A 13,085-nucleotide genomic window follows, 5' to 3' on the forward strand; every position below is an offset into this window, starting at 1 on the left:
GTCTTTTGGATGGTCGATGCAGACTTCATGGGCCGAATGGCCTCCTTCTGCACTGAAGGGATTCTATGATTCTTTGAACAGTTAAAAGAATAGCCAATGTTGTTCCTCTGTTTAAGAAGGGTAGCAAGGATAATCCAGGGAACTGCAGGCCGGTGAGCCTTACTTCAGTGGTAGGGAAATTACTGGAGAGAATTCTTCGAGACAGGATCTACTCCCATTTGGAAGCAAATGGACGTATTAGTGAGAGGCAGCACGGTTTTGTGAAGGGGAGGTCGTGTCTCACTAACTTGATAGAGTTTTTCGAGGAGGTCACTAAGATGATTGATGCAGGTAGGGCAGTGGATGTTGTCTATATGGACTTCAGTAAGGCCTTTGACAAGGTCCCATGGTAGACTAGTACAAAAGGTGAAGTCACACGGGATCAGGGGTGAGCTGGCAAGGTGGATACAGAACTGGCTAGGCCATAGAAGGCAGAGAGTAGCAATGGAAGGATGCTTTTCTAATTGGAGGGCTGTGACCAGTGGTGTTCCACAGGGATCAGTGCTGGGGCCTTTGCTCTTTGTAGTATATATAAATGATTTGGAGGAAAATGTAACTGGTCTGATTAGTAAGTTTGCAGACGACACAAAGGTTGGTGGAATTGCGGATAGCGATGAGGACTGTCGGAGGATACAGCAGGATTTAGATTGTTTGGAGACTTGGGCGGAGAGATGGCAGATGGAGTTTAATCCGGACAAATGTGAGGTAATGCATTTTGGAAGGTCTAATGCAGGTAGGGAATATACGGTGAATGGTAGAACCCTCAAGAGTATTGAAAGTCAAAGAGATCTAGGAGTACAGGTCCACAGGTCATTGAAAGGGGCAACACAGGTGGAGAAGGTAGTCAAGAAGGCATACGGCATGCTTGCCTTCATTGGCCGGGGCATTGAGTATAAGAATTGGCAAGTCATGTTGCAGCTGTATAGAACCTTAGTTAGGCAATACTTGGAGTATAGTGTTCAATTCTGGTCGCCACACTACCAGAAGGATGTGGAGGCTTTAGAGAGGGTGCAGAAGAGATTTACCAGAATGTTGCCTGGTATGGAGGGCATTAGCTATGAGGAGCAGTTGAATAAACTCGGTTTGTTCTCACTGGAACGAAGGAGGTTGAGGGGAGACCTGATAGAGGTATACAAAATTACGAGGGGCATAGACAGAGTGGATAGTCAGAGGCTTTTCCCCAGGGTAGAGGGGTCAATTACTAGGGGGCATAGGTTTAAGGTGAGAGGGGCAAGGTTTAGAGTAGATGTACGAGGCAAGTTTTTTACGCAGAGGGTAGTGGGTGCCTGGAACTCGCTACCGGAGGAGGTGGTGGAAGCAGGGACGATAGTGACATTTAAGGGGCATCTTGACAAATACATGAATAGGATGGGAATAGAGGGATACGGACCCAGGAAGTGTAGAAGATTGTAGTTTAGTCGGGCAGCATGGTCGGCACGGGCTTGGAGGGCCGAAGGGCCTGTTCCTGTGCTGTACATTTCTTTGTTCTTTGTTCTTCTTTGTTCTCTGTTAATGCCCCTTTGAAACTCTCCTGCTCCCAATGACACAATATACATGCCTCCTAACTGAGGTAAATCTTTAAATGTTTCACGAGACTGAGTCTGTAAGGTGGGGATCTCGTCTGCCAGTTCCATATGAAAGATACACAGAGCTTGGGATCGTTCTGTGCTTGTCCTGCACATTGCCTGTGCCAGGAGTCAAGTACCGATCTAGGATTGGTCTCCCCCTGGTGGTTGATTGATGAAATGGCACCAATTGTACTCCACAGCACAGGGAACCTCAACACCAGGGGAACTCTCAGGGTTTCTGCCTGGTAGTTTCATTGCAGCTCACAGCTTGTGTAGAGCCAGAACGGTTTAAAAACATTTAAATACCCTTACTCAACAAAAATGCTTCAAACTTAATCCCGAAAGCTCCAATTCATTCCCGTGTGAGTTCCAGCTTTCCACTATCCTGTGTGAAAAATGATTCCTAATTCGACTCCTGAATAGCCTCGTGCTTTAGATCTCCTCACAGAGCCAATAATTTCCCTGTTCTCAGTTCAAACAACATGACCCAAAATCTCCTGAACACAAGAGGTGTTTGTAGTCTGTCCCCTTAGGCCCCCAGCAGCTTTATGAACCATATTTTAGCTCCAGTCACAACCCCCGTGACATGCTCTCCTTCCCTGCTCAATGGTCAGAATCAGACTGTGTGAAATGTCCATGTCCCAGATTGACCTGAGCTTCTGATCACGTTTCCTCCCTGTTGCTGAAACCTGGATCCACATTTCTGCCACCTCTCACCTCGGTGGCCTTGAGGTGTTCCTCTCAGGTGGACTCCACCACAGTATCGCTGCTAATCCTGGAATCACTGAGAGAGACGAGGGGGACAGAGAAAGGCACAAAATCATTGGAGGGTTTTCACTGGAGCGGTGGAGGGTCAGCAGGGGAGCTAATCGGGACTTTAAAGATTGTAAAAGGCTTCGAGAGGGCACATAGATTGTTTGCAGTGACTGGAGAAAGACTAACAAGGGAAAAGACAAATGATTGTCACTGAGGGAATGAACGGAGTGGAGGGGCGGGATTCTCCATTGCCCGACGCCGAAATCGGCACCAATTTGACGCCGGTCAGCCATGCTCCGCCTCCTCAGAAATGGAGTCATCGCATCGCGTGCCATTGCAACAGCACAGGTGCATTATCGGGTGGCCCTCCCGACGGCGTGGGACACGTGTGCTCTCAGCCACGCGGGAACCCGGCATGGTGGCTGAGAACTGTGTCCAGCACCGCCACACTCTGCCGGGATCCGTGCCGTTGGCCGGGGGCAGCGTCCGTGAGGGCTGGGGGTACTGGAGGAGGGTGGCCAGGAAATGGGCTGTGGGGTCGCGGATGGTGGGGTTGGGTCCACGCACGGCCGGCGCCATTTGGAAGGCGCGACCGCTGCAGGTTGTCAGCCATGTGTATGCGCGACCCGGACCCGCCATTCTCTGGCCGTTTTCGGCGCGGGAGGCAGCAATTTCACCCGGCACCAGTGCTAGCCCCTCACTGGTCCTGGAGTAGGTGAGGAGGCGGCGCCAGGTTTTTCTGGTCGGAAAAGACCACACATGCTCCACTGGCGCTGGCAGTATGCCGCTGAAACGTGGGGCAGCACGGTAGCATTGTGGATAGCACAATTGCTTCACAGCTCCAGGGTCCCAGGTTCGATTCCGGCTTGGGTCATTGTCTGTGCGGAGTCTGCACATCCTCCCCGTGTGTGCGTGGGTTTCCTCCGGGTGCTCCGGTTTCCTCCCACAGTCCAAAAATGTGCAGGTTAGGTGGATTGGCCATGATAAATTGCCCTTAGTGTCCAAAATTGCCCTTAGTGTTGGGTGATGTTACTGAGTTATGGGGATAGGGCGGAGGTGTTGACCTTGGGTAGGGTGCTCTTTCCAAGAGCCGATGCAGACTCGGTGCAAATTCTATGATTCTATGAATCCAGCCTGAGGAGTTTGAGGAAGTGCTTTCTCACAGAGGGGGATTAGATAATTCACCACAAGCAGTAACGAGGGAGGAACTTTAAGAAGGGATTGTGTAAGTATTTATTAACTAAATTTGCGGCAAGAGGAGGGGAATGTGTTTAGACAGCCCAGTTACAAACACAATATGCTGAATAACCCCCTTCGCTGAATATCCCCTTTCTGTGTTGTAACGTCCATGATTCCGCGTTATTCTATGCCATCTGAAATCTCTTTGCCCATTATCCTTGGAAATATTTTACATTGCACGAGCTGATTCCCCCTTGGTGTTGTTCCAGATGAGTCAGGGGATAGAATAACCCAGAAGCTCCTGGTGTTGAGCCCTCCTCAGTTCCTCCTCCTTCTGCCAGTCACGTGTCCCATGATAAACCAGGTGCACTGCCTGTTTTGACAGAGCATGCTCATTAAGTCTCCCCCACTTGCGCATTTGAAATCAGGGCTACTGAGTGTGTCCACGCCCAGGAGTACCCCGAGTGTGTCCGTGTACCTGTGTTTTCTCTGTCTTTGTACAAGCATACACCACGTGTGTCAGTGTACAACCTATGTATCTGTGCACCAGTGTTTACTGAATGTGCCACTGTACACTGGTGTATCTACGTCCCATGTGCATTGAGTCTGTCTGGGTGTCAGTGTACACTGGGAGCTTTTGTGTATCAGTGTACATTGAATGTGCTTGATGGTTATCTGTGTATCAGTGCACTGACATACTACAGGTAATCTACCCCTCACCCAACCCACAGCCAATAGAGAAAGGTGCCCGGTGAGAAGGTTTTGTTGTGGATGTTGTGACTGTGTGATTAAACTATATTTAACAGGCAGACCGGATCCTCCGCTCAAGCCCCAGTGAGGATTCTGACAATGGGAACATGCGAGTCCGACAAAGGAAGCGCTCTTGCCGGGAAAGGAGTAACGCTGGTGAGTATGCAGACCGAGGGCTCTGATCCTGCCTCCATTATACAAGGGCTATCCATAGATGTGCAGGTTAGGTAGGGTACGGGAATAGGGCGAGGTAGTGGGCCTGTGTAGGGTCCTCTTTCGGAGGGTTGGTGCAGACTCGATGGGCCAAATGGCCTCCTTCTGCATTGTAGGGATTCTATGAATCTATATTTAGCGTCACCCATTCCAAAATTGGATCTCCAGATGGACACATGAGGATGAGGAGGATGAGAAAAAGCCATCCAGTGAATCAGAGCGAAATATAAAGATGATGGTCAGTTATACACTCACAGACCCGTAACACACACCACACTGTCTGCGGGGAGAAGCAAAACCTGGCTGCATTAGAGGCACCGTGTCCACCGTGTATTATTTCATCACTCTATCCCCATTCTCCCACTGCCATGAACATACTTCAAATCAGTTTGTTTCCAGATCTCTCCATCTCTGCAGATTTTCTTTGTATCATGTCTGGCTCCATTGCAGAGAAGTGGATTTCTTAGGTTAGTCTATCTGTGGGATTCTCCGTCGGCGGGATCCTCCGATTCGCTGGCAGTGCACCCACACCCACGGGTTCCCCGACTGCGTGGGGTGGCCACAATGGAACCCCATTGGCCGGCTGCAGGAAAGGCGAATCCCGCTGCTAACGGGGCTGGCGGGACGGGGAATAATGACTCCATTACTGTTGCCTTTTCCAAGACCACAATATTTGATGGTGGACTGGACAGCAAATCCTATATCTCTAACCCTGTGGAGAATTTAAGAATGGAGTGCCAGCCTGCAGTACGACAAGCTGGGTGTTCTCTAGCACTGAGTATTACCATGACGTTCTTAGCTGTACCATTGAGAAGCCACTAAGTGAAGAGCAGGGTATCGGCGATGGTTGAAAGGCCTTGTCAACAATCTCACAAATCTCCTAGCAATAATCCATTGGCAGAAATGTGAAATACCAGCAAGGGCGGCACAGTGTTTAGCACTGCTACCTCACAGCCCCAGGGACCCGGGTTTCATTCCGACCTCAGGTGATGTGTGGAGTTTGCACATTCTTCCCACGTCTGCATGGATTCCCCCCGGGTGCTCCGGTTTCCTCCCACAGTCCAAGGATGTGCAAGTTAGGTGGATTGGCTGTGCAGGGCAGCACGGTGATGCAGTGGTTAGCACTGCGACCTCCGGCCCTGAGGTCCCAGGTTCGATCCCGATATTGGATCACTGTACTTGTGGAGTTTGCACATTCTCCCCCGTGTTTGCGTGGGTTTCGCCACCACAACCCAAAAATGTGCAGAGTAGGTGAATTGGCCACGTTAACTTGTCCCTTAATTGGAAGAAAAATAATTGGGTACTCTAAATAAAAATTTTAAAAAATTTTAAAGGTGAATTGGCGATGTTAAATTGTCCCTTAGGGGAGGATTGCAAGAATAGGGTGGGGGATTGGGCCTTGGTGGAATGACCTATCAAAGGGACAGTGCAGAGGTGATGCGCCAAATGACCTTCTGCACAGTAGGGATTCTATAATATGTGAAATATCATCAGATATATGAATTATGTAGGCATTCTAGGATTCTATGATATATGAATTACTAGCAGATAATCTTTGCACGCTTTTACATTTATTTATACAGTTGCTCATAACAAATATACACCTCTGTCATGTGAGAGTACCTTTAAGAAATGGGTGTTTATAAATGGGTGTGTATATAAATATCTGTAGTGAAAGTACCTTTAAGAAATGGGTGTTTATTACTGCAATGATGTCAGAGAGTGGGTGGAGCTGGGCTGTCTGTCAGCTTTTTACTTTCGTTTTAGGCTGTTTGCTGCAGGGTGTGTTTTAGTTTCGTTTTCAGTGTTGGAGCTGAAGCCAGACAGAGCAGGTGTACTGGTTTTTTTGAGAAAATGTTTTTTATTGGATTTTTGCACAGAGTATATTTTGCCGTTATGTACACAAGATATGATATATCTATAAATATGTAAGTAGGCATCCGTTTGTGCCGGTGAGGCACTTCCAGAGTGCAATCCTCGAGTGGGCCTGGTGCCAGTGTTGCCCCTCGCTTCTCCCGATCGGATTTCGCCACCGTTGTCTTCTCGTGCACACTGCCACTTCAGCTGGCCCTGTATTCTCCTTTTTCTCTGTTCCTGTGGATGTCAGGTTGGTTAACGATTCCCTGCCTCCCCCCCTCCTCCTCCTCCCCCCCCCCCCCCCCCCCGCCCCACCCACCTCCCTGGCTCTCCTCTATTGTTCCCTGTCTCTTCTCTCCTCCCTGCCCCCTCCCCCGCAGTTCGCCTTTCCTTTCCACCCCCCCCCCCCCCACCTCCCTGGCTCTCCTCTATTGCTCCCTGTCTCTTCTCTCCTCCCCACGCCCCCCCCCCCCCCCCGCGGTTCGCCTTTCCTTTCTTCAGCAAGGAGTTAGAAGGGTCACGAAAAGTCATTGGCAAATAGGGTTAAGGAAATTCCCAAGGCTTTTTACACGTACATAAAAAGCAAGAGGGTAGCCAGGGAAAGGGTTGGCCTACTAAAGGATAGGCAAGGGAATCTATGGGTGGAGCCAGAGGAAATGGGCGAGGTACTAAATGAATACTTTGCATCAGTATTCACCAAAGAGAAGGAATTGGTGGATGTTGAGTCGGGAGAAAGGTGTGTAGATAGCCTGGGTCACATTGAGATCCAAAAAGACGAGGTGTTGGGCGTCTTGAAAAATATTAAGATAGATAAGTCCCTAGGGCCTGATGGGTTCTACCCCAGAATACTGAAGGAGGCTAGAGAGGAAATTGCTGAGGCCTTGACAGAAACCTTTGGATCCTCACTGTCTTCAGGTGATGTCCCGAGGACTGGAGAATACCCAATGTTGTTCCTTTGTTTAAGAAGGGTAGCAAGGATAATCCAGGGAACGACAGACCGGTGAGCCTTACGTCAGTGGTAGGGAAATTACTGGAGAGAATTCTTCGAGACAGGATCTACTCACATTTGGAAGCAAATGGACATATTAGTGAGAGGCAACATGGTTTTGTGAAGGGGAGGTCGTGTCTCACTAACTTGATAGAGTTTTTCGAAGAGGTCACAAAGATGATTGATGCAGGTATGGCAGTGGATGTTTTCTATATGGACTTCAGTAAGGCCTTTGACAAGGTCCCTCATGGTAGACTAGTACAAAAGGTGAAGTCACATGGGATCAGGGGTGAGCTGGCAAGGTGGATACAGAACTGGCTAGGTCATAAAAGGCAGAGAGTAGCAATGGAAGGATGCTTTTCTAATTAGAGGGCTGTGACAAGTGGTGTTCCGCAGGGATCAGTGCTGGGACCTTTGCTGTTTGTAGTATATATAAATGATTTGGAGGAAAATTTAACTGGTCTGATTAGTAAGCTTGCAGACGACACAAAGGTTGGTGGAATTGCGGATAGCGATGAGGACTGCCAGAGGATACAGCAGGATTTAGATTGTTTGGAGACTTGGGCGGAGAGATGGCAGATGGAGTTTAAACCGGACAAATGTGAGGTAATGCATTTTGGAAGGTCTAATGCAGGTAGGGAATATACAGTGAATGGTAGAACCCTCAAGAGTATTGAAAGTCAGAGAGATCTAGGTGTACAGGTCCACAGGTCACTGAAAGGGGCAACACCGGTGAAGAAGGTAGTCAAGAAAGCATACGGTATGCTTGCCTTCATTGGCCGGGGCATTGAGTATAAGAATTGGCAAGTCCTGTTGCAGCTGTATCGAACCTTAGTTAGGCCACACTTGGAGTATAGTGTTCACTTCTGGTCGCCACACTACCAGAAGGATGTGGAGGCTTTAGAGCGGGTGCAGAAGAGATTTACCAGGATGTTGCCTGGTTTGGAGGGCATTAGCTGTGAGGAGCGGTTGAATCAACTCGGTTTGTTCTCACTGGAACGACGGAGTTTGAGGGGCGACGTGATAGAGGTCTACAAAATTTTGAGGGGCATAGACAGAGTGGATAGTCAGAGGCTTTTCCCCAGGGTAGAGGGGTCAATTACTAGGGGGCATAGGTTTAAGGTGCGAGGGGCAAGGTTTAGAGTAGATGTACGAGGCAAGTTCTTTTACACAGAGGGTAGTGGGTGCCTGGAACTCGCTGCCGGAGGAGGTGGTGGAAGCAGGGGCGATAGTGACATTTAAGGGGCATCTTGACAAATACATGAATAGGATGGGAATAGAGGGAACGGACCCAGGAAGTGTAGAAGATTGTAGTTTAGTCGGGCAGCATGGTCGGCACGGGCTTGGAGGGCCGAAGGGCCTGTTCATGTGCTGTAATTTTCTTTGTTCTTTGTTTGTTTGTTCCCCCCCCCCTTGTGGTTCGCCTTTCCTTCCTCTTAGACTGAGTTGTCCCCACCCCCCCTCTTCCATTCTATCTCCCATTCTCATGCTTTGGCTACTTTCCCCTGTTTCTTGGCTACCTGGCTATTCTTCTGCTTGTTTGTTCACAAACAAGCCCCGGAACAATCAGGCGAATAGCTCCCACGTTCTGTGGAAGCCGTCGTCTGACCCTCGGATGGCGAATTTTCTCCATTTGGAGAGGTCAGACAACCAGTCTGCAGCTTTAGGTGGTGCTGCTGACCGCCAGCCGATCAGGATTCTACATCGGGCGATCAGGGAGGCAAAGCAGGTGTACTGTTGATCTCTCTGCCATGAAAAGACTATTTCTTGGTCATTTGGTGAATTCAGAATTATAAATGTTCTCAATAGTGAATGTAAACCTAATGTGCTTCTGTTAAAATGTGTTTCTTTTGTCTTCTGGATGTTGTTTGGGAAGTTATTAAGCATTACTTAATGTTGTATTCTTTGGGAGTTGTATTTGAATTAATGGTTGCTAAGATATTCACTGAATGTTTTAAAAAGGATAACTTGAGTTCATACAATAAACATTGTTTTGCTTTAAAAAATACTTTTCCATTTCTGCTGTACCACACCTGTAGAGTGGGCCGTGTGCTCCCCATACCACAATCTAGTAAAAGTTGTGGGTGAGGTGAACTCCATGATGCACTTTGGGGTTCTCTAAACCCTGGCCCATAACACCTCCTAAACTCAAAAAAATAGTAAGAAGTCTTCCAACACCAGGTTAAAGTCCAACAGGTTTGTTTCGAATAATTAGCTTTCAGAGCCTTCATCAGGTGAATCAGGTGAATGAAGGAGCTGTGCTCCGAAAGCTAGTGATTCGAAAAAAAACCTGTTGGACTTTAACCTGGTGTTGTAAGACTTCTTACTGTGCACACCCCAGTCCAACGCCTGCATCTCCACATCAAAAAACACAATAATAGTTTTGTCTATTTCTAAGGCTAAAGTGAATCCCCAGTTAAAGCCAACCTCCTGCATACAATTAAACACAATTTAACAGATTCTCTTCTCTGCCTTTAAATAAAAATTAGGATTAATTTGCACAACCAAAATGTCAAAACAAATTAGACCATAAGACGTAGGAGCAGAAATAGGCCATTCAGCCCATCGAGTCTGCTCCACCATTCAATAATATCATGACTGATCTGATGTGATAATTCTAAACTCCACTTTCCCGCTTATCCCCCAATCCTTGATTCGCTTAATTCTCAGCCTTGAACATACTTAACGACCCAGCCTCTACAGCTCTCTGTGGTAAAGAATTTTGATGGGACGAATGGCTTCCTTGTGCACTGTAGGGATTCTAAGATTCACTACCCTCTGAGAGAAGAAATTCCTCCTCATCTCTGTCTTAAATGGACGACCCCCTTATTCTGAGATTACGTCCTCTGGTCCTACACTCTCCCACAGGGGAAACGTCCTCTCGGTATCTACCCAGTCAAGCCCCCTGAGAATCCTTTATGTCTCAATAGGTCACCTCTCATTCTTCTAAACACCAATGAGTGCAGGCCGAACACACTCAACTTCTCCTCATACATAAATCCCTCCATAGCCACAAATTAAAATGTTAAACTTCAGATTCTGTTCAAACCACTACAATGCGAGATACCTCTCACCATTGGCGATTGGACAAGATTTGCTAACTAATCCTCAGTGTGCTAAGAATTACGCTGACAACCAATTTAAGATTGACCGTCAGGCTCGCAGTGTGGCCTATTTCCATGCATTGGAAGCTACCTATATTAATACAAAGGGCCCTGTTCTTTGCAGACAGAAAGAATATGTACACACATTGCGCTTGTTTCAGCTAAAAAAAATAAGTGTCTCACTGATTCATTCCTCAGGGCAATGTCCAACCAATGAGAGTCCACTTGCCAACTAATCAGCACTTTCTTCTCACATACTATAACGTTGTTGTTGCCTTACGATTGTTCTGATGGGGGCAAGCTGAAAAGCTTCTTCTTTCAGCTGGACTGTGGGGTTCTGTGTCAAGTTCTGTACTACCTCATGACTATTTTGCCTTGATTTCTTTTGTTCAGAGTCTAAAATTCTATCATTAATTCTGATTAATCTTGAGGAATGGACCTTAACAGTTTGATTGCCATGTTTGATAATGTCTTCCCAGCATGGAAAATTGAAACTAATTGTAGAACCTTCTAGATCTGGAGGACTATCGCACGGAAAAGTTTGGGATTTTATCCATAGATAGGGATTATATTCTTCAGCCATGTGGAGTGAACTCTTTTCTGAACCACCCACAGCGGGCAGTTGTCAACCTGCAGTTTCGTTAATCAGCTAAGATTTATGCAGCATTTCATCGACCACCACATCATTCCTTTCTCCCTTTCGCATTCCCCTTATTGCACCTAAACTATTCATCTCGACCACTCTGTGAGGGAGCAAGTTTCCTTGACTCATTGTTTTCCTGTAAAGCACTTTCCCTTGAATTCAGTATTGGGTTTATTCGTCTTGTGTAATTCCTGCTTTTAGGATTGCCCGGAAAGGGGAAACGTTTTCTCTGATCCATCCACCAAGGCGCATAGAGTCCTAACCCAGCAAAACCCTCAGGAAATGAGAGGAGGGTTTGCAGTTTGGGAATGGGGGGTGTACATCCATCATTGAGTGTGTGGACTGAGGGGTTGAGTGTGATATTCATTAAAGCTTTGGATTTCAGATGCTTTGAGTAAAGGAGATCCGGACGGAGATAAGGACCCACTGACAAACCACCACTCTCACACACCGAGAAACCACTGGGACTACAGCAGCATGACACCCCGCTCGCAGAACAGTGAGGAGAATCTCAAAGCTTCAACCTCCAGCATCACTGAGATAAAGAGCACATCCCCAGCAAAGAATCTGAACTTTGTTACATCGGACACGGACCCCGTGGAGGTTGGGAGGAAAGGCAGTGGACCCAATCCCTTTACAGGTACTAGAGTCATTGGGTCTGTGATTAAATGTATTTATGGAGGTTTGATCAGATGACCTGCCCACACAGTCCAGCCTTTAATCAGCCAACACATCCATCCAGATCCACGGCCTTCCAGGCCAATTGGAAAGCAAAAAGACTCATTACCCAATTGGGTGATGCTTGACTGTCGACCAAACAGCTTTGCATCTGATAAAGAGAAATGCTCAAAGAAAATGAGCAAAAACAAATGATTGTTTAATGTCCTGATCATATTTCTCCAGGGTCGTACCCAGCAGTATCCTGGGGATTGATCGTCAATTCCTGGATACTCCAGGTTAATCCTGGAGGGTTGGCAACCCTACAGAGTCATCCCCTATTCCTTGTGGATTTGTTGGGTTATTGAGGTGTCATGATCATTGTCTCCATCGCAACTGTATTCAGAAAGCTCTGTTTCCCTAACTCCCCCCTTCCGCATACCACAATCCCTCCCCCGGTCAAAGCTTTCCTCTTCTCAGTCCCAGCCGCCATCTTGTTTCATAATAAATGAGCAGGGGGCTATTCAACCGCTTGAGCCTGCTCATTATTCAATTAGAACATGCCTGAGCCATACTGTACCTTTGCATTATTTACTAACCTTTGTTTCATATACTCTTACACACCGCAGCATCCACAGCCTCTTGAGGAAGAAAGTTCTAGATTTCCATAACCTGCAATGAAATCTGCACCAGCTTCTGACTCAGCCATATTAGCAGAATTTTGAATGAGCCCAAGTTTAGGAAGCGTGAGAGCGCATCTGTTGTGGTGCAGCGGTTAGTGTCCCTGTCTCTGGGTCAGAAGCTCTGGGTTCAAGTCCCACTTCAGGATCTGATGTTGATTACCAGCCTGGAAAGCCTTCCAATACGCCTGGATAGGCGGTAAGAGTGGGAGAGTTTCCTGGTCAGTCAACCTGCAAAAGGTAATGGCAAACCACTGCAGTATTTTGCCAACTATCACCACGGAACAATCCAATGGAGGTACTTGGTCGCCAACACCCAGACATGGCACGTGGAGAAGGAGGAGAGGGGATTGGAACTGCTAAATGTGCGAGGTAGGCACCCTAAGTGGAATAATTGGAAGTTACAACATGGAAGCAGTTCTTATGAACGATTGTGTTCTAAATGGGTGTCACGGTGGCACTGTGGTTAGCAGTGCTGCCTCATTGTGCTGAGGATCCCAGTTCGATCCCAGCCCCGGGTCACTGTCCGTGTGGAGCTTGCACATTCTCCCCGTGTCTGCGTGGGTCTCCCGCCCCCCCCCCCCCCCCCCCCCCACAACCCCAAAACGTGCAGAGTATGTGGATTGGCCACGCTAAATTGTCCCTTAATTG

General features: G+C 47.7%; 1 protein-coding gene across 2 annotated transcripts in view; it reads left to right on the forward strand.

The window, feature by feature from the left end:
- The window catches only part of kcnh6a (potassium voltage-gated channel, subfamily H (eag-related), member 6a), a 433,047-nt gene that overhangs the window by 373,241 nt on the left and 46,721 nt on the right, over nt 1–13,085 (forward strand). For both annotated transcript variants that reach the window (XM_072486929.1, XM_072486930.1), the window contains 2 exons: nt 4,349–4,448; nt 11,483–11,737. In XM_072486929.1, the coding sequence (XP_072343030.1) occupies nt 4,349–4,448; nt 11,483–11,737 (355 nt within the window). The remainder of the gene's footprint in view (nt 1–4,348; nt 4,449–11,482; nt 11,738–13,085) is intronic.

The sequence above is a fragment of the Scyliorhinus torazame genome, chromosome 21 (genome assembly GCF_047496885.1).
Source record: "Scyliorhinus torazame isolate Kashiwa2021f chromosome 21, sScyTor2.1, whole genome shotgun sequence".
Classification (NCBI taxonomy): Eukaryota; Metazoa; Chordata; class Chondrichthyes; order Carcharhiniformes; family Scyliorhinidae; genus Scyliorhinus; species Scyliorhinus torazame.